Here is an 18,653-nt window from a genome sequence, read left to right as displayed (position 1 = left end):
ATGTGGGAATGACCAGCAAGAAACTGTCCATTCGCATGAATGGACACAGGCAGACAGTGTTTGTTGGTAATGAGGATCACCCTGTTGCTAAACATGCCTTGGTGCATGGCCAGCACATCTTGGCACAGTGTTACACCGTCCGGGTTATCTGGATACTTCCCACTGACAGTATTTCCTTTCCTTTCATTATTTTTATAATTTCATGCCAGTATAATGCAGTTACATTTCTAGCCCCATGATATTTTGCTGAATAAGTTACTGAATACATCTCTGTAATGAAGATTTAAGTTAAAAATTGAAGTTATTTTAGATTAACGGTCTATTGTATGTATTGTACATTTGTGACAGGTTAAAAGTGTGTGCCGACAGTTGGTTCAGGCTGGAAAGAAGCAATGAAATGTTTAAATGTGTCTGTAAAACAGGTCGCTTTAATGGAAGGGCACAAAGCTGTAAAGGATAAGGAGCTGGGATTGGGAATTTGGTGTCACATTTTAACACATGTCACGAAGAAGTGATTCACATTTTGTGCTCAATGCTTACTTCTATTTCATCTACCGCTTGATCTCACAGTAAATAAATGCATCATAAGTGTGTTGCAGTATGACAGATTGAGGGTCGACTGTCTTGCAGAGTGCCTGGAGTCTCGCACCGTTGACGATGCCGAGCTGTTGCCTGTGCTCCGGGAGTTGCTCTTGGGAGAAGCGAAGACGTGGAATGGGGTGCCAGAGCTGCTGAATGTAGTTGTTGCTGTCATCGGAAGGAGAGCAAAACTCATACATGTCCTATGTGAGTTACTGTCCAGGTCTCAAATCTCCTACTGGCAAAGGTAACATTCTAATTTTCACTTAGAAATTCCTTCTTGTTGATGCTTTCTGTGAAATAGTGTTTTGTCTCTAGTGTTACTTTCAGTGACAAAAAGTCTAAGAAACAAGTAGAACATTTTTATGCTAAATCTCTGGAAACTGTTGAAACCAAATTGTTTTACATTGGCACATCTCCAACATATCTCACGTAGTTTGTCTGTAGAGTTAGTTTACCTCAGCTTGTTGAATTGAGGAAAAGTTTATGGATTTACAGCTGAGAGTAATTGTACTGGTGGCTGTAAAGGATGATTATCAAGACTTTGGGGGTGGGGGGGTGAAGCTTAAAAGAACCAATCTGGGTAGATGCCAGAATTTGGCCCTCTGGGGAAAGATCGTGGTATAGCATACCATATAGTGCTTGTTAGTAATTATGAGGACTGCCAGAAACAATTTGTGCACTTGAGGACAACATCAAGCACATCACTCGGAATGCTGCTCGTACTAATGTGGAGACTGTCACTCTTCGAGTGATACTACTGGCCCAGGAAGATGCATTCAGTCGAACATATAAATGCATAGCTTCAAAAGTCACTCGAGAAAGTCAGTGTGACTGGTGACCACCCTTCACATAGTCGCAGCACAGATGGCACGGTCTATATCTCAATGTTCCTCGTTAGAGGGTACTTGCACAGTTAATGTCCAGAAGCGTTGAGTATAACAAGAGCACCAAATCTGTGTGACTTTCAGTATTTTTGCTATGTCTCTTTTAGGATAAATTTTCTCAGAAAGTCAGAGATGTGAGATAAAACCAGATACAACTGCAACAGTTTTTGGAGAAACAAAAAATGACAGTTTGGACAGCACAAAGGGTAACAGTCATGATAAACTTGGTGTTTTCCATAAGAACATAAGAAGCTTATTAAAAAATAATCTTATCATCCTGATTTAGGAAGTTAAAAATATTGAAGCTGCTTTTCAGATCATTAATGACATCCTCATTATCTGAAATGATGTGGAAGACACCCTATCCATATTCCTTCAGAACTTCAGTGCTTTCTCCTCCATTTACTTGACCTGGTCCACGTCAGCCCAACCAGACAAATTCCTCAATGTTGCCCACCACCTTACTGATAGCTCCATCAGCATCTCTGTCCACATGAAACCCATCAACCACCAACAATACCTCCATTTTGACATCTGGCACCCATTCCACCCGAGGATGGCCTTTTCATACAGCCTAGCACAGTTGTTGCGTCTGCAGTGACAAGCATTCCTCCTCCAAATATTTGGAGAGTCTCACTGTGGCCTTCGCAGATGGAGATTACCCACCACACTGTCCAGAAACAGATCACCTGTGCATTGTCTCCAGCCACCTACCATACATCACATATCCACTGGCTAGCTACGAAGAAGCGCACCCTACATGTCTCAGTACCATCCGAGACCAGTGCAATTGAATTGCATTCTCTGCTTCTCGGTGTCCCATGAAATGAAACGTCTGCTTGTGTCTGTATACGTGTGGATGGATATGTGTGTGTGTGTGTGTGTGTGTGTGTGTGTGTGTGTGTGTGCGCGTGCGCGTGAGTGTATACCGTCCTTTTTTCCCCCTAAGGTAAGTCTTTCCGCTCCCGGGATTGGAATGACTCCTTACCCTCTCCCTTAAAACCCACATCCTTTCGTCTTTCCCTCTCCTTCCCTCTTTCCTGACGAAGCAACCGTTGGTTGCAAAAGCTTGAATTTTGTGTGTATATTTGTGTTTGTTTGTGTGTCTATCGACCTGCCAGCGCTTTCTTTTGGTAAGTCACATCATCTTTGTTTTTAGATATATTTTTCCCACGTGGAATGTTTCCCTCTATTTTTTATACAGGGTGTCCCAGCTATCTTGTCCACCCAAAATATCTCTGGAACAATAACAGCTATTGGAAAACGACTTTCACCGGTATCAATTTAGGGCTGGAGCCCATGAATGTACATATTTGGAAACGTTCTAAAACGAAAGCATATGTGTTTTTTAACACAAACTTATGTTTTTTTAAATGGACCTCCTATATTTTTTCTTCAGCGATCCATAGTATGACAAAGCACATACACAATGGCGTTGATTGCATCGCAATATTCCCATTACATCCCGAGATATTGAGATGCGAAGTTGACGCTTGAAACTCCCGACATGCGCTGCTAGCGCACGTCCTTAAGGCTCAGGCGTGAACCCCATGCTGCCCGTAATCGCGATGTGATTGACATCTGTAATCACACCTCCATACTTATCAAGAGGGACACTTACTTGTCAATCACATCACGATTACGGGCAACATGGGGTTCATGCCTGTGCCTCAGGACGTGCGCTAGCAGCGCATGTCGGGAGTTTCAAGCGTCAACTTCGCGTCTCAATATTTCGGGATGTAATAGGAATATTGCGATGCAATCAGCGCCATTGTGTATGTGCTTTGTCATACTATGGATTGCTGAAGAAAAAATATAGGAGGTCCATTTAAAAAAAAAACATAAGTTTGTGTTAAATAACACATATGCTTTCGTTTTAGAATGTTTCCAAATATGTACATTCATGGGCCCCAGCCCTACATTGATACCGGTGAAAGTCGTTTTCCAATAGCTGTTATAACTCCAGAGATATTTTGGGTGGACAAGATAGCTGGGACACCCTGTGTGTGATATATATATACGCTTTTAAATGTACCTGTCTGCTGCTCAACATCTCCACTATATGGTGATAAGTAATCTACCCCAATTCATATTGTTTCTACAGATATGTTATACATAACAGAACATAGTTTGGAAGTCACAGGTACTGAACAGGAGCATGTTACTGTGTGGTGGTTGTTGCTGTTGTTGATTTTAGTTCAAAGACTGGTTTAATGCAGATCTCCACGCTAGTCTCTCCTGTGCAAGCATCTTCTTAGCTGCATAACCACCACAACCTCCATCCGTTTGAACCTGCTTACTTCATTTTAGCCTTGGTCTTTCTGTACAATTTTTACCCCTTACACTTTCTTCCATTACCAATTTGATAATTCCTTGATGCTTCAGAAAGTGTCCTGTCAACTGATCTCATTTTTTCAGTCGGGTTGTGCCGTAAATTTCTTTCCTTGCCAGTTTGATTCAGTACCTCATCGTTAGTAATCTGAGTTAGAGTGGACACACAATAAATTGACCACTACCTGCGCAGATGACGGGATAGGGAAGTGGGTGGTGGTGGTGGTGGTGGTGGTGGTGGTGGTGGTGTAGGTGGTGGTGGGGGGGGGGGGGGGGGGGATCCAGACTAAACGACGACTGTGCCGTAGGGGCAGTGCAGTCCGACAGCTGAGGCCTGCGCACAGACTCCTATTTAGCATAACTTATAAGCTACATCCGGCGAGTCTGCAAATGATTGAATTAACAATTTATGTCTGTATGACGAATAAGTTGACAAAAGTAGATGTTCAAAGTCAATAGTTTTCACTAGAGTATCGAAAAAGAGGCCTGAAGTGCAGCGACATATGGAGAACAAAATTGGTTAAAATGTTATCCACTAACACCTGTTCCTTCTTTGTTTTCCCAGTGTAAGGTGAAAATATTCTCTAGATCATTTTTGGCTGTATGGAATCTCTTGGTTTGACTCCTCTTTCAGTTACAAATTTGTTGATGTCCTGATGAAGTGTGAGCAGGCTGTAGCGAATGGCACATTGTTCTTGTTTTCGGGCACAATCACTCGGTGTCCAAGTGCCAGACTACAGGTCCGAAAGTGACATTCCCAATGAGAAAGCTTCAGGGAATAGGCGGCAAAATTCCTCTAACATCAACAATACATGTGCTGACAAACTAGGAGAGGCACTCAGTGCAGCAAATATCATCAGGAATACAAAGTGAGGTCATTCTTTTAATCATAATGGCAATACGCTCCTGCCATTTGTTGAGTTGTGTGAGGACTACATTGTGGTGAAGCGTTCCCTCTGAGGCATGCAGCCATAAAAACGAAACTTGTCGCTAAATCAATGAAATGTTGCACCTATTGGACCTGATCTATAAAATGTCCCCAAGCCTATAAAGGGTTAAAACTGATTAAAGAAAATAACAGCTTCAGTGTTGGTCAGTCTCTATATGCCAAGTTAAAATTATGTACCAGTCCCCTGTACTTGTTTGTTAAAATGATCTGAATTTGCTTTCTCTGCAACTTTCGTGGGAGGATGGGGGTTTAAAACCCATGGTAGGTGCCAATGCCTACTCTCCCCCACCCCCTCCCTCCCACCACCACCACCACCACCACCAAACACTAGTGGCCACCCTCTCAAGTTCATTTTCAGTGGGACTGTTACACACTTGTTTGCCTCTCAAAACATGAATTCACATTCTCAAGTACCTCAGTACAGAGAGCTCTCCGCACACCTTCAGTCCACGAAGGTTCTGATTCACCACTTTGCAGTGCAGAGATAGCAACACAAATGCTCAAAACACACTGGTTGGCAACCGACAGTCGACTGGCTACTGAGACAGAGGTGTAACAGAGGGTTGGATTTGCCCGATGCTCAGGCCAGCATCGCATTGCTGCACTCTGCCATTCAGCACTGGCAGGGTTGCCTTTACGGGTGGATTTACTTGTAGGCCCTGTGTAGGCAGAGGTGAGTACCACATGCTGCCAATATGTGTATGTCTGTGGTTCACTGGTGTAACAACATTCCAATTTTTCTCTCACACTTGCAGGTGACTAATGGATGTAATCCTCGAAATAATTATATTGGCAGTTCAATAAGAGACTGTGTTCAAAGACAGATGTCACTGTAAGTGCAAGTTGGTGTGGTACTGTCGTGTACTGCCATCTGTTAGACTACATTGAGACAAAATTACCTGATTTTTAGAGATATTTAGATTTGACGGCCACTGCAGTAAGTTGTGCTACACTTTTTTTGACAAGATAAAAACAAAAATGGATTTTGTTTGTGACGACACTTCTTCACTAAAAACAGTTAGCTCTTGGTTCTAGCACCTAGGTTTGACAAGGATTCCCCAGTAGAGCCAGCAGATGTGGTTATCGAAGAAATCACTGAAAAATCCCACAACACGATTCTCATCAATTGTCAATCGAAAGTATGTGAAGCAGCAGAGGCTGTAGGAGCATGCCAATAGAAATGACAGTTAATATTTTACAAGCTAAGTTGCCGACAGAAAAATTATTCACCCAAAGGGCCTTGTGAAGGCAGACAGTGAATGACAGGTGGATGCGGCTTTCAACATGGAAGAAGCTGTATTGGGAGCAAATTGAAACAACGAAAACGATGGGTCACTTCTGGTAAATTTGCTGCAAAGAAGATGGAGATATTCCCATCCATCCAAAAGTTCTGGCGATGATATTATGGCATCTGAAGAAAGAATGATCACAGAACAATATACCAGTAAAATATTTTACTGCTGCACCAATAAAGTGAATGAAACACAGCCACATATCACAAAAAAAGTTCTGATTCATCCCATTTATGTGGAGTGGTAGGTGGAAAAGAGCAAGAATTCCATTTGAATTGCTGCCGCACCCTCTGTGTGGGAGGTGTCTGTCAACGCATACACTTATTTTAAGAGTTTGGAATGCTCCTGCTTACCCCCACCCCCCTCTGTCAGCTTTTTAAAAAAGAATCGGACTTTGAAGAAAATATACCATCAGAAAGGTGACCAGATGTAAAAAAAAAAGTGGTTTTGGAAAATAATAATGTCCTCATTCCTAACAAGGGCACTGAACTGACTGTGTAGCAGTGTTGGGGCTAGGCAGCCGGACAGCAGGTGGTCTGTACAGAGGCTGTCAGTTGATTTTCCAGTTCTCTCTGGGTCTTCTGAAATTGTAATAACTTCAAGTTGAACAATTACATTTCAAGGAAGACGCAATACATGACAGTCACAGATCAAGTAGACAGAGTAAGACGTGTATACACTTTAGCAGTCCAAGTCTAGCGGCCACTGGCTGGCTGGCCGCTTAGGTGCACTGCTGCTGCATGGCTGGCAGGCAGCGCCGCATGTAGAGGACGCGCGTAACTGCGCGGCGGCACTTTGAAAGATCGGCGAGTCACAACACTTTCCCCCCCTTTGAAGTTTTTTCACAGGTCTTGATGGAGGTGGCCTGTTGATTGCTAACGTCCATAGGTGTTGTTTGACTGGCCATAAAGTCTCGAGGAGGAGGCTTCCCGTACGGACGGAAGTGTTCCCGATGATAACGGGTCGAGATGACAGGAGGCGTGGGGGGTCGAATCTGCTGGGGCCCCGTGCACCAATCTGCCCGCTGCGGCAAGTCCGGTTGTTATAACAGGAGACGTGGGCGATGTGTCCGCATCCGTAGGAGAAGGAGATGAGTAGAGTTGCTCGGACAGATGATGGTCATCTGGTTCCTGCATGTGCATATCTCCTGGTGGCGTCAGTTCTTGTGCTGGCACCGATATGATGGTGAGAGGATTGCGTTGTGAGTAAGGAGAGATTCCAGTATCCTGAGCATCAGGTAGAGCCGAAGGTGGTGTAGCAGCATCCGGAGCAGGCGTTGCCGGCACAAGAGGCCGAAGCTAGTCCCAATGACGCACTGCAACACCCGTGTCTGTCTGGATTTCATACGGGCGTTGGCCACGGTGTCGTAAGATGTGGCTAGGACTCCATTTTGGCCACCTGCCATATCCCCGTACCCATACGAGGTCGTCGGCGGTGAACCAGCCAAGCGAAGGCACCCGCGGCCGTGAGGTGGAAGGCTGCAGAAGATGAAGTAGCGTGCGGGGCTGTCAGCCATGTAAGAGCTCAGCCGGGGTGTGGTCGCCCGTGGGGGTGAAACGGTAAGAAGCCAGAAATTGGAGAAGCGCATCATCAGCAGAAGAACCCCCCCGGGGGTCCACAACTCTTTTGTGGATATGTGTATAGCGAGCACGGGACCCCGAGCTAATGTGGCCTTCCTTCCTTTCCGAGCTGCATACCTTCCCTTCCCTTTCCGCATCCCTCCCCGTCCCCCATCTTCGCCCCTCCCCCCCCCCCCCCCCCCCCCCTCACCTCTGGCTCTTTCCTTCCCTTTCTCCCCCTCTGAGAGTATGGTTTGTCCCTACGTCCGGAGACGGACGCTCGAAACTGTTCCAAATTCCTTGCTTTCTACACTTGCAAGTCCTCGTCCTTCTTCTGTCCTTCTCTTTTCCTTCCCTCTTCTCCTTGCCCTTTTCTCTGCTGCGGCGTTTGAGACCCCCTCTTCTTTCCTTTCCCTTTCTCTTTTTTCCTCCCTGTGCGTGTCTGAAGGCCGACCCATGCACTTCCATGCGTAGCCGGTGACGGGGTAACGCGTAATTCCCCGCCCCGGGTAGACAGGTAGGACACGTACGTACCCCCTGGTAACGGCCAGGCCCAGGGAGGGGTGATTACCTGAGCTGATACCTTCCGAAAGTGCCGATTGGTCCCTCCGTCCGTTTGTCGGGAGGTGTGACCTGAGGTGTGAACAATCACCTAAGGCGGGTGTGCCCTCGGTGAGGGCCCCCACAAGGGAGGAGTGCGCCATCGGAGACGCCGGTAATCATGGGGGATTCTTCCGCAATGGTTTCCTCACCTTCCACTATGTCTGCTCACAAACGTAAGTTCACTGAGTCTCAGCCACAGACGGTTCTTCCATCGTTGCCACAGTTCCTTGTTGTTTCTCGGTCTGACGAAGGTCACGACTTTTCCACAGTCAACCCTTTCATTATTCAGAAAGGTGTCGATGCAATTGCGGGTCCTGTAAAGTCTTGTTCCAGATTACGGAATGGCACCCTGTTGTCAGAAACACACAGTGCCCTCCAGGCTCACAAATTGCTGCGTACTTCTCTGCTCCACACCTTCCCTGTCCGGGTGGAACCGCACCGTACCTTAAATTCCTCGCGTGGAGTCGTTTATACACGCTACCTCGATGGATTGTCTGACGAAGAAATTCAGCACTACCTGTATGACCAGGGTGTCACGGCTGTTCATCGGGTTATGAAAAGGGTTGACACGAACATCATTCCAACCCGCACTGTCTTCTTGACATTTGACACAGTTCAACTCCCATCAAAAATCAAAGCAGGCTATGAGATAATTTCCGTTCGCCCTTATGTCCCAAACCCTACGCGTTGCTATCGATGTCAGCGGTTCAATCACACCAGCCAGTCCTGTTCCAATCCGGCCAAATGTGTTACGTGTGGCAAGGATGCCCATGAGGGTGCTTGTCCACCTCCATCCCCTCGCTGCATCAACTGTATGAGTGACCACGCTGCTTCCTCTCGAGATTGCCCCGTTTTTAAGGACGAAAAGCTCATCCAGGAAATAAGAGTGAAGGAAAAGGTGTCGACCTTTGCTGCTCGAAAATTATTCACCAGTCGACAGCCCACCGTGCCTCAGAAAGGAAAATACAGCACTGTCCTTGCTTCTCCTCCGCCAACAAAGGAGGCGGCCACGCAGACTTGCGACCTCACCTTTAGTACCACGGTCGTCAGATCGGCCAGCGCAAAGATCGCCCGTTCAACCTCACCACTTTCGCCTGCCCACTCAATGCCTCACCCTTCGTCGGGTTCTGCTAAATCTCGAGCCCAAAAGTCAGACGCCAAGTCATCGAAAAAAGAGTATTCTCGTGAAGAGTTTTTACGTACCGCAACTTCACAACCATCGGTTCCTCCTTCATCTAAACATCATACTTCCAAGAAGGCTACGAAGAAACACAGTTCCTCTCCTTCTCCGCCAAGGCGTGTCCCATCTACAGCACCACCTGGCGGAAATCGCCCTCGGCCGTCTTCTGTGTCGCCGAGGCGCACTGCTGGTGGCCGGTCAACCGGCCGATCGCTGGTGGCAGGAGCTGCTCCTGACCAACCTATGGATCAGGATCTTCTGCCTTCGACTGAATGCCATTCCATGCTGTCGGTCGCAAGCTCTGAGCAGTCGTTGAGTTGACAGCACCCTTGGTCACGTTCCTCCATTTTCTGTTAACCCTATGTCCATTATCCACTGGAATATCCGCGGCATTCGAGCCAATGGGGATGAATTGTCGATCCTCTTACGATCCTACTCGCCGGTCATCTTCTGTCTTCAGGAAACAAAGCTGCGTCCCCATGCCCGCTTTGTTCTCCCTCATTTTCAGTCCATCCGATATGACCTCCCCTCTGTTGAAGGCGCTCCAGCCCATGGAGGACTCATGATTCTGCTCCATGATACTCTCCATTATCACCCAATCCCCTTAAACAGTTCCTTCCAAGCTGTCGCCGTCCGTCTTTCCCTTTCTGGATACACGTTCTCTCTTTGTACGGTATACATTCCATCGTCCACACCAATGGCACGAGCTGATCTCCTTCATCTTCTTGATCAGCTTCCACCCCCCTATTTGCTGGTTGGGGACTTCAATGCCCACCACCCGCTTTGGGGATCTCCGCATCCTTGTCCACGTGGCTCCCTATTGCTAGACGTCTTCCACCAAGCGGATCTAGTATGCCTCAACACTGGGGTCCCCACATTTTTGTCTGCCTCCACGACAAATTTATCTCATTTGGACCTTGCGGTCGGTACTGTTCCGCTAGCTCGGCGCTTCGAATGGTTCGCCCTTGATGATACACACTCGAGTGACCACTTTCCATGTGTTCTTAGACTGCAGCCTCAACTGCCATATATGCGCTCGCGACGCTGGAAGTTTGCCCAAGCCGATTGGACACTTTTTTCGTCTCTAGCGACATTCGATGACCGTCGCTTTCCCAGCGTCGACGATGAGGTCACACATGTTACCGACGTTATTCTCACAGCTGCGGAACGTTCAATACCACGCACCTCCGAATTGCCCCGGCGCCCCCCAGTTCCTTGGTGGAACGAGGCATGCCGTGACGCAATACTTGAGCGGCGACGTGCTCTTCGTATTTTCCGTCACCATCCAACTTTGGCCAACTGTATCCGATATAAGCAGCTCCGTGTGCGATGCCGTCGCGTCATCCGCGATAGCAAGAAGGCAAGCTGGAAATTCTTTATTAGCTCATTTAACACCTTCACTCCCTCCTCAGAAGTTTGGAGTCGGCTTCGACGGTTCTCAGGCGCGCCTAGTTTCTCCCCGGTCTCTGGGCTCACTGTCGCGCATGATACCTTAGTGGACCCCGTCGCAATTTCTAACTCATTGGGTCAGCACTTTGCTGAGATTTCGAGTTCTTCAAATTACCCGCCAGCGTTTCTCCCGAAGAAACGTGCAGCGGAAGTGCGACATCTTGCTTTCTCCTCTAAAAATCACGAAAGCTACAATACTGTTTTCTCCATGCGGGAACTCCAACATGCCCTCTCTTCTTCTCGCTCCTCCGCCCCAGGACCGGATGGTATCCATGTCCAAATGTTGCTGCATTTATCAACCCATAGTCTGCGTTACCTCCTTCGCCTTTATAATCGAATTTGGACCGACAGTACCTTTCCCAGGCGATGGCGGGAAGCTATTGTCGTTTCCGTTCCGAAACCGGGAAAGGACAAACATCTCCCCTCTAGCTATCGCCCCATTTCTGTCACGAGTAGTGTCTGTAAGGTTTTGGAGCGTATGGTGAATTACCGTTTAGCTTGGTGGCTGGAATCCCGCAGTCTTTTAACACCAGCCCAATGCGGCTTCCGAAAGCATTGTTCTGCAGTTGACCATCTTGTTTCTCTCTCCACTTATATCATGAACAATTTTCTCCGGAAACGCCAAACGGTAGCAATTTTTTTTTATCTGGAGAGAGCATACGATACCTGTTGGAGGACAGGCATCCTCCGCACACTGTTCTCTTGGGGCTTTCGAGGCCGGCTGCCCCTTTTTCTTCGCGAATTTATGGCAGAGCGCACATTTAGGGTGCGGGTGAACACTACTCTCTCCCGTACTTTCTCCCAAGAAAACGGGGTACCCCAGGGCTCCGTGCTGAGTGTTGTAGTGTTTGCCATCGCCATTAATCCAATTATGGATTGTCTCCTTCCTGATGTCTCGGGCTCCCTCTTTGTGGACGATTTTGCGATCTACTACAGCTCTCAACGGACCAGCCTTCTTGAAAGACGTCTTCAAGGATGTCTCGATCGCCTCCACTCGTGGAGCATCGAAACCGGCTTCCGTTTCTCACCCAGTAAGACCGTTTGTGTTAATTTTTGGTGACGTAAGGAGTTTCTTCCGCCCTCCTTACATCTAGGTCCTGTCAACCTTCCGTTTTCCGACGTCGCTAAATTCTTGGGTCTTATGTTTGACAGAAAACTGTGCTGGTCTTCCCACGTTTCCTATCTTTCGGCTCGCTGTCTGCGTTCCCTTAACACCCTCCGTGTCCTGAATGGTACCTCCTGGGGAGCGGACCGAGTGGTCCTTCTCCGCCTCTGTCGCGCCTTAGTGCGCTCGAAATTGGATTATGGAAGCATAGTCTACTCCTCTGCTCGGCTGTCTATTCTTCGGCGTCTCGACTCTATCTACCACCGTGGATTACGTTTAGTGTCTGGAGCTTTTTACACCAGCCCTGTGGAAAGCCTTTATGCTGAGACTGCTGAACCTCCGCTGTCCAATCGGCGGGCAGTCCTTCTGAGTCGTTATGCTAGCCATCTGTCTTCCATGCCTGCTAATCCGGCCCATGACCTTTTTTTCGACGCCTCCTTTGATGTAGGGTATGCAGGCCGCTCCTCCTCCCTACTACCCCCGGGAGTCCGCTTCTGTCAACTGCTCCATTCTCTTTCCTTCCGCTTTCCTAAAACCTTCTTGACAACTTGGGGTACAGCACCGCCTTGGCTCCGTCCCCGGATCGACTTGCTCCGAGACCTATGTCAATTTCCCAAGGATGGTACCCCTACACTTGTTTACCGTCGGGCATTTGCTGCTCTATGTGCACAAATGACGGACGCCACATTTATTTACACCGATGGCTCGAAAACATCGTTAGGTGTAGGGAGTGCCTATATTGTTGGCGACACCCCAAATCACTTTCGGCTTCCCGACCAGTGTTCGGTTTATACTGTGGAGCTTTACGCAGTTCTCCAGGCTGTCCACTACATCCGCCGCCATCAGCGGATACAGTACGTAATCTGCTCAGATTCTCTCAGCTCTCTCCTAAGTCTCCAAGCTCTTTACCCTGTGCACCCTCTGGTCCACCGGATTCAGGACTGTCTGCGCTTGCTCCACCTGGGGGGCGTCTCGGTGGAGTTCCTCTGGCTCCCGGGACACGCTGGTATCTGTGGGATATAGCGGCCAGGGCTGCAGTCTCTCTTCCTCGGCCAGCTATTCAGTCGTTTCCCATTACCGATCTACGGAGCGGTTTATGTCGCCAAGTTGCTCATTTATGGCATGCGCATTGGTCAACACTTCCCCATAATAAATTGCGGGAAGTGAAAGCCCTTCCTTGCGCTTGGACCTCTTCCTCCCGAACGCGTCGTCGGGAGGAGGTACCTTTAACTAGACTCCGGATAGGGCACTGTCTTTTTAGCCATCGACATCTTTTAAGTGGTGATCCTCCCCCACTCTGTCCCCACTGCTCTCAGCTGTGGACGGTCAGACACCTTTTAATTGAATGCCCCTATTTTAATCCGTTACGCTCCCGTCTACAGCTATCGCCTGATGTATCGTCGATTTTAGCAGATGACACGCGCTCAGCCGACTGCGTTCTCCAGTTTATTAGTGACAGTGAAATGACGTCAGTCATTTGAAGCTTTTTTTGGGGACCACCAACCCCTTTCTATAGTGGATTTTTAAGCATTCCTTCTGCCTTTAGTTTCTCAAATTTTATGACTTTGTTCCCATTGCTGCTGGTTTTAAATTTCGTTTTTTTCCTGTTTCCTACGTCACAGGCTGGGCGCTAATGACCATAGAAGTTTTGTGCCCTAAAACCACAAAAAAAAAAAAAAAAAAAAAAAAAAAAAAAAAAAAAAAAATCAGCAGAAGAAGTCAGGAGTTTCCTCATCTGAGCCTTAAATGTGTGGACCAGTCGTTCAGCCTCACCATTTGAGTGTGGATGGAGCGGAGGGGCCATAACATGCATGACGCCGTGGTGGGCACAAAAATCCGCAAAATTGGAAGAGGCAAATTGCGGACCATTATCTGTAACAAGAGTAGAGGGAAGGCCTTCCAAAGAGAAAATGCAAGGTAGAGCATTGGTGGTTGCCGAGGTGTTAGGCGACGTGCAACGGACAATGAAAGGAAAGTTAGAGTAGGCGTCAGTAACGAGAAGCCAATAAGTACGTAAAAAAGGTCCCTCGAAGTCAGCATGAATACGCTCCCAGGGCTTCTCAGGCGAAGGCCACAGTGACAAAGATGACTTCGGGGCGGCGGTCTGTGACACACAAGGGCCACAGGCAGCGACCGTGTGTGCGATTTCGGAGCCGATGCCGGGCCAGTACACATGACAGTGCACCCGAGATTTTGTATGAGAGACACCCCAGTGCCCTTGGTGAAGGAGGTGCAAGACCGAAGCACGCAAAGACGCAGGTACCACAACACGCGGCGAAGAATTTTCGGTGGAAAGGAGGATAACACCATCCCTAGCCATGAGGCAGTAACGCAAAGCGTAATAGTTCCGCAACGGATCAGAAGTATTAGCCGCTGGACAATCTGTCCAACCCTTCTGAATACAGCGTAAAACCCGGGAGAGGGTAGGGTCAGAACTCATAGCAGCCGGTACCCCGGTGATGGGAACCCATCCACAACCCGCCGCTCGGCAACATCCAGGTGGAAACACAAAAGTTCGTCGGTATCAAATGCCGGATCAGGACCCATGGGAAGGCAAGACAGTGCATCAGCATTCGCATGTTGAGCTGTCGGCCGGAAATGAATCTCATAATTGAAACGAGACAAGTAAAAAGCCCAATGCTAGAGGTGGTGTGCAGCCTTGTCGGAAAGTGTCGTTGATGGCTGAAACGAGTAAACAAGTGGTTTGTGATCCGTAACAAGATGAAATTTGGATCCATAGAGAACAACACCAAACTTATGAAGAGCATAAATAATGCCCAAAGCTTCTTTTTCAATTTGAGAGTACTTTTGTTGGTCATCTGTGAGCATTTTGGAGGCATAAGCAATGGGTTGCTCAGAACTGTCAGAAAAACGGTGCGCAAGGACTGCACTGACCCCGTATTGAGAGGCGTCTGTGGCAAGAACGAGATGTTGGCCAGGTCGATAAGTAGCCAGGCACGGGGCCTATTTCAGCATAGTCTTCAATTTCTGGAAAGCCGCATCGCATGACGCGGACCAGTGAAAAGGCACGTTTTTATGCAACAGGCGACGCAACGGCTGAGCCACCGAAGCAGCAGACAGTAAAAACTTGTGATAGTATGCTATTTTCCCCACGAAGACCTGCAGTTCCTTAACAGATGTAGGGCGAGGAAGGGCATCGATCGCAGCGACAGTTTGCAGTGTACACTTTAACAGTCAAATCATAACTGAGCCCAAGTCTAGTGGCCGCTGGCTAGCTGGCCGCTTAGGTGGCGCTGCTGCTGCATGGCTGGCAGACAGCGCCGCATTGTAGAGGATGTGCGTAACTGCACGGCGGCACTTTGAAAATTCGGCAAGTCACAACAGAAATCCTTTTCTTGAGTGGTGAATGCTTACCATCACAACTTGCTTCCAATAATGTGAATTAGTGACTTTTCATGATAGTAATGTTTCGAAAACAAAAGGCATTGCTGCCAACAAGTCACTTTCATCACCTGAAGTCACTTTGTATCATTGAGTTACTTTTTCTTGTTACAAATCACTTTTAGTCACTTTTTCTGCAATCTGAGGTGGTTTGTGTAGCTTTTTGGCAGAGAAGGAAAATACTTACAGGTGATTTTCAAACCTCAACCAGAGATACAAATTTATTCAGAGCAATATAAAAGAAACACTACAATAATTTACAATGCTTGCAATTAAAATGCCCATTACTTAAAAATGACACCACATAAATGGCCGCCATATTCCTTCATGCTCATAATCAGCCATTTATGGAAGTAAGACGTCATATCTTGCAAGACTGGCACTGAGATTTGATTAACCTCCTCCCAAATTTGGTCCTTCACAAGTCCTGGATGCTGTGTAGTGGGTCACACTAGAAGATCTGAGATATCAAATTACCCCAATGGACAAAATCATATGCTGATAGGTCAGGGGATCTTGGAGACCAGGAAAGATGTTCTTTAGCACGTTAATAGAATGCCTTGAGGTTTTGCATGTGGCCTTGCCTCGTACAGGTGGTATTGCAGTTCCTCATGCAATATTAGCCACACCCTGTGATTTGATGTGTCAGGTTGCAGCGTGTGCTTGCTTGCAGATTGGCGGGACTTCGGCTGGAGGCTTCTTCTACTCACGCAACGTTCTCCGGTGTGCGCTTGTGTTTTACACTTCCACGTCTCTTTCTCAGTGTGTCACCCATTTACCTTAAAGTTCTGTATTCAGACTCTTGATAGTATGTGTTGACTGGAGCGGGGCATGATGTTCATGATTATATAGAGCAGAAAATACACGTTGCACACCCACATAGCTGCCACTGTTTTGTAAAACTCCTCCACAGCAACAGTGCATTGTTCACCAGTCCACGATGTCATCTCGACTGAGTGTTGATATTAGGGTCAATTGAAAAGGTCTGTTGTCCATATGGCACCACTCCTGCTTTTTGATTTCTGACTAACCTTTTGTTTACATCCCATGTAAGTGTCAGTGACATTGTAAACACCTCAAAAATATTACCTCAGGATACTGACTGGCTTCTCCAGTTAGAAACCAGCACAAGTTCAAGCAAAATGTTGTGGACAAGTAGAGTGGTGACAGCAGCTCTAGCTCTGTCTCATGGGAATGCTGAGGGTGCAAATTAGTTGCTTTCCATCAAGAAGATATCTTACAGAAGACAGACATCATTCAGAAAAAAACCGTCACTGCAGTTATGACAGTAAAAGGTAAAATGAACTTCGATGACGATGAACCAGAAAAACTACCTATGACCAAAGAACTGATTTCTTTGGTGCATAGAGCATACAATAAATACCAGAACTATCTAGAAGAAGAAAGGGAAAAACAAAAATATGAAGAGGAAACAATAGCAGTTCAGGAAGAAGAAAGTCAACAAAAATTTGAAGGGGAGAAAGAGAGTTTTCATCATGTGAAGAAATACTTAAAAATGACAGCAGGCACAGGAAAACTTATGGCAGTTAATAAGCTCTGATACTAGTGAGGCTTGTGGTTGCCTTACAAAAGAAAGACTTTTAAAAAGCAAGGTTTGCCCAGGTCATGTCGACAGCTGCTCTTCAGGTCCAGAAAGAAGTTTAGAATCAGAAAAAAAGATGCAGATGCTCTCCAGTCTAGATTTAATAAAAGAAAAAAATGCTTAATGACATCATTTATAACAAAAAAATCAAAGAATTAAAAACATTAATTACTCCGATGTAATTTTCTTTGCAATTACAAGCTTGTTTTTTATTTTATCTCTTTTCAGTACATGACTTACATTATGAGCTAAAGTGTTTATTAATAATGGTGGAAAGTTTGTAAACTGTACACAACTTATGTAATTAGTTAGCAAACCACATCCAAAGTTGTACATCTACTGTTGATAACAGCACAGTACATAGAAGTTTGATATTCCCCTTATACGGTCCAGGAAGATAAAATAAGTACGAAGCATGTCACATTTGACAGTTATTAGAATAAAAGTTAAAGAAATGATTTATTCTTGTTTTTAAGGAGTTATGATCTTATCTGGCCTTTTTGGTGGGGAATATTTCTTTTCTTATATCAATAATGTTATTTTTTAAGTAAATGTCATCACGTTTTAAATAAAGTTAGTCACTTGTTTGCTAAATTTTGTCACTTTGCCGGCCGGAGTGGCCGAGCGGTTAAAGGCGCTACAGTCTGGAACCGCACGATCGCTACGGTCGCAGGTTCAAATCCTGCCTCGGGCATGGATGTATGATGTCCTTAGGTTAGTTAGGTTTAAGTAGTTCTACGTTCTAGGGGACTTATGACCACAGCAGTTGAGTCCCATAATGCTCAGAACCATTTTTTTGTCACTTTTTCCACCTTTTTCACATCCAAAAACTGTCGACAGTCCTGTAAAAGGGCTCCATGTAGGCACACGGTGTGGCCCATCTTGAACCTGTTCAGTTGCTCGTTATCTGTGAACCCTTCATTTTGACTTGTCAGTTTTCAAAATATACTCCTACAGTAGATGTGTGGACAATAGCGACACAGATTCCACTTCTACACTGTGGAATGTCCTTGTTCTTTTCATGTGGGAAGCTGCTGTCCCCTGTTGCGTTTCGAGCAGAAAGAAAACACATAGGACATTAACCAGCGATGGCAAGTTTTGCCAATCATTTATTCCTTGCTGGCACTACCTTTTTATGCCACACTGCGGTCATTACTGACCATTGAGACAGTGACTGAAGTAGGCCTGTAGGCAATGTGCATGTATATATAAAAAAAAAATGTAATAATAATAATTCACTCACTTCTCATTTCGTGTGACCTAAAATTGTAGCTGGACTTTCTCCGCCACTGTTAACTGTACATCAGTACCCCTCATATGCAATGGGGCATTCCAATTAAGAAAGGAAAGGGCACAGCTGTGATCACACCATGTGGCAGTATCATGTGTGCATTACCTGTTGCACAATAAAACAATAAATACAGATGCATAGACAGTAAATATGAAACAATGTTACCATGATCATCTGGGACAATGATTTAATATGACGTTTCAAAATGAAAGTGAAATTTTTAGACGGAGCATGGTATCAGCTAAGTACCCCCGTGAAGGAGGAAAATTTGTGGAATTTGCTTATGCCACATTGTCATTAAAGTGATGCTGACTATTAAATACAAAATACCATACTTTGAAAATTAAAATGGTGAGCTTTCATAAAATTTCCCAAGTCACACCTTCAATACATGTAGTTTATGGAACTGACAAAAATTCAGTT

The 18,653-nt window shown here is 46.3% G+C and overlaps 1 protein-coding gene across 1 annotated transcript in view; it reads left to right on the top strand.

Moving 5' to 3' along the window:
* Positions 1 to 18,653, top strand: part of LOC124619796 (testis-expressed protein 10 homolog) — a 157,958-nt gene that overhangs the window by 127,424 nt on the left and 11,881 nt on the right. The window contains exon 8 of the mRNA XM_047146387.1: positions 631 to 826. Within this exon, the coding sequence (XP_047002343.1) occupies positions 631 to 826 (196 nt within the window). The remainder of the gene's footprint in view (positions 1 to 630; positions 827 to 18,653) is intronic.

The sequence above is a fragment of the Schistocerca americana genome, chromosome 6 (assembly GCF_021461395.2).
Source record: "Schistocerca americana isolate TAMUIC-IGC-003095 chromosome 6, iqSchAmer2.1, whole genome shotgun sequence".
NCBI lineage: Eukaryota > Metazoa > Arthropoda > Insecta > Orthoptera > Acrididae > Schistocerca > Schistocerca americana.
Note: the sequence above shows the minus strand (reverse complement) of the source record. Positions and strands in the feature narration are given on the sequence as shown.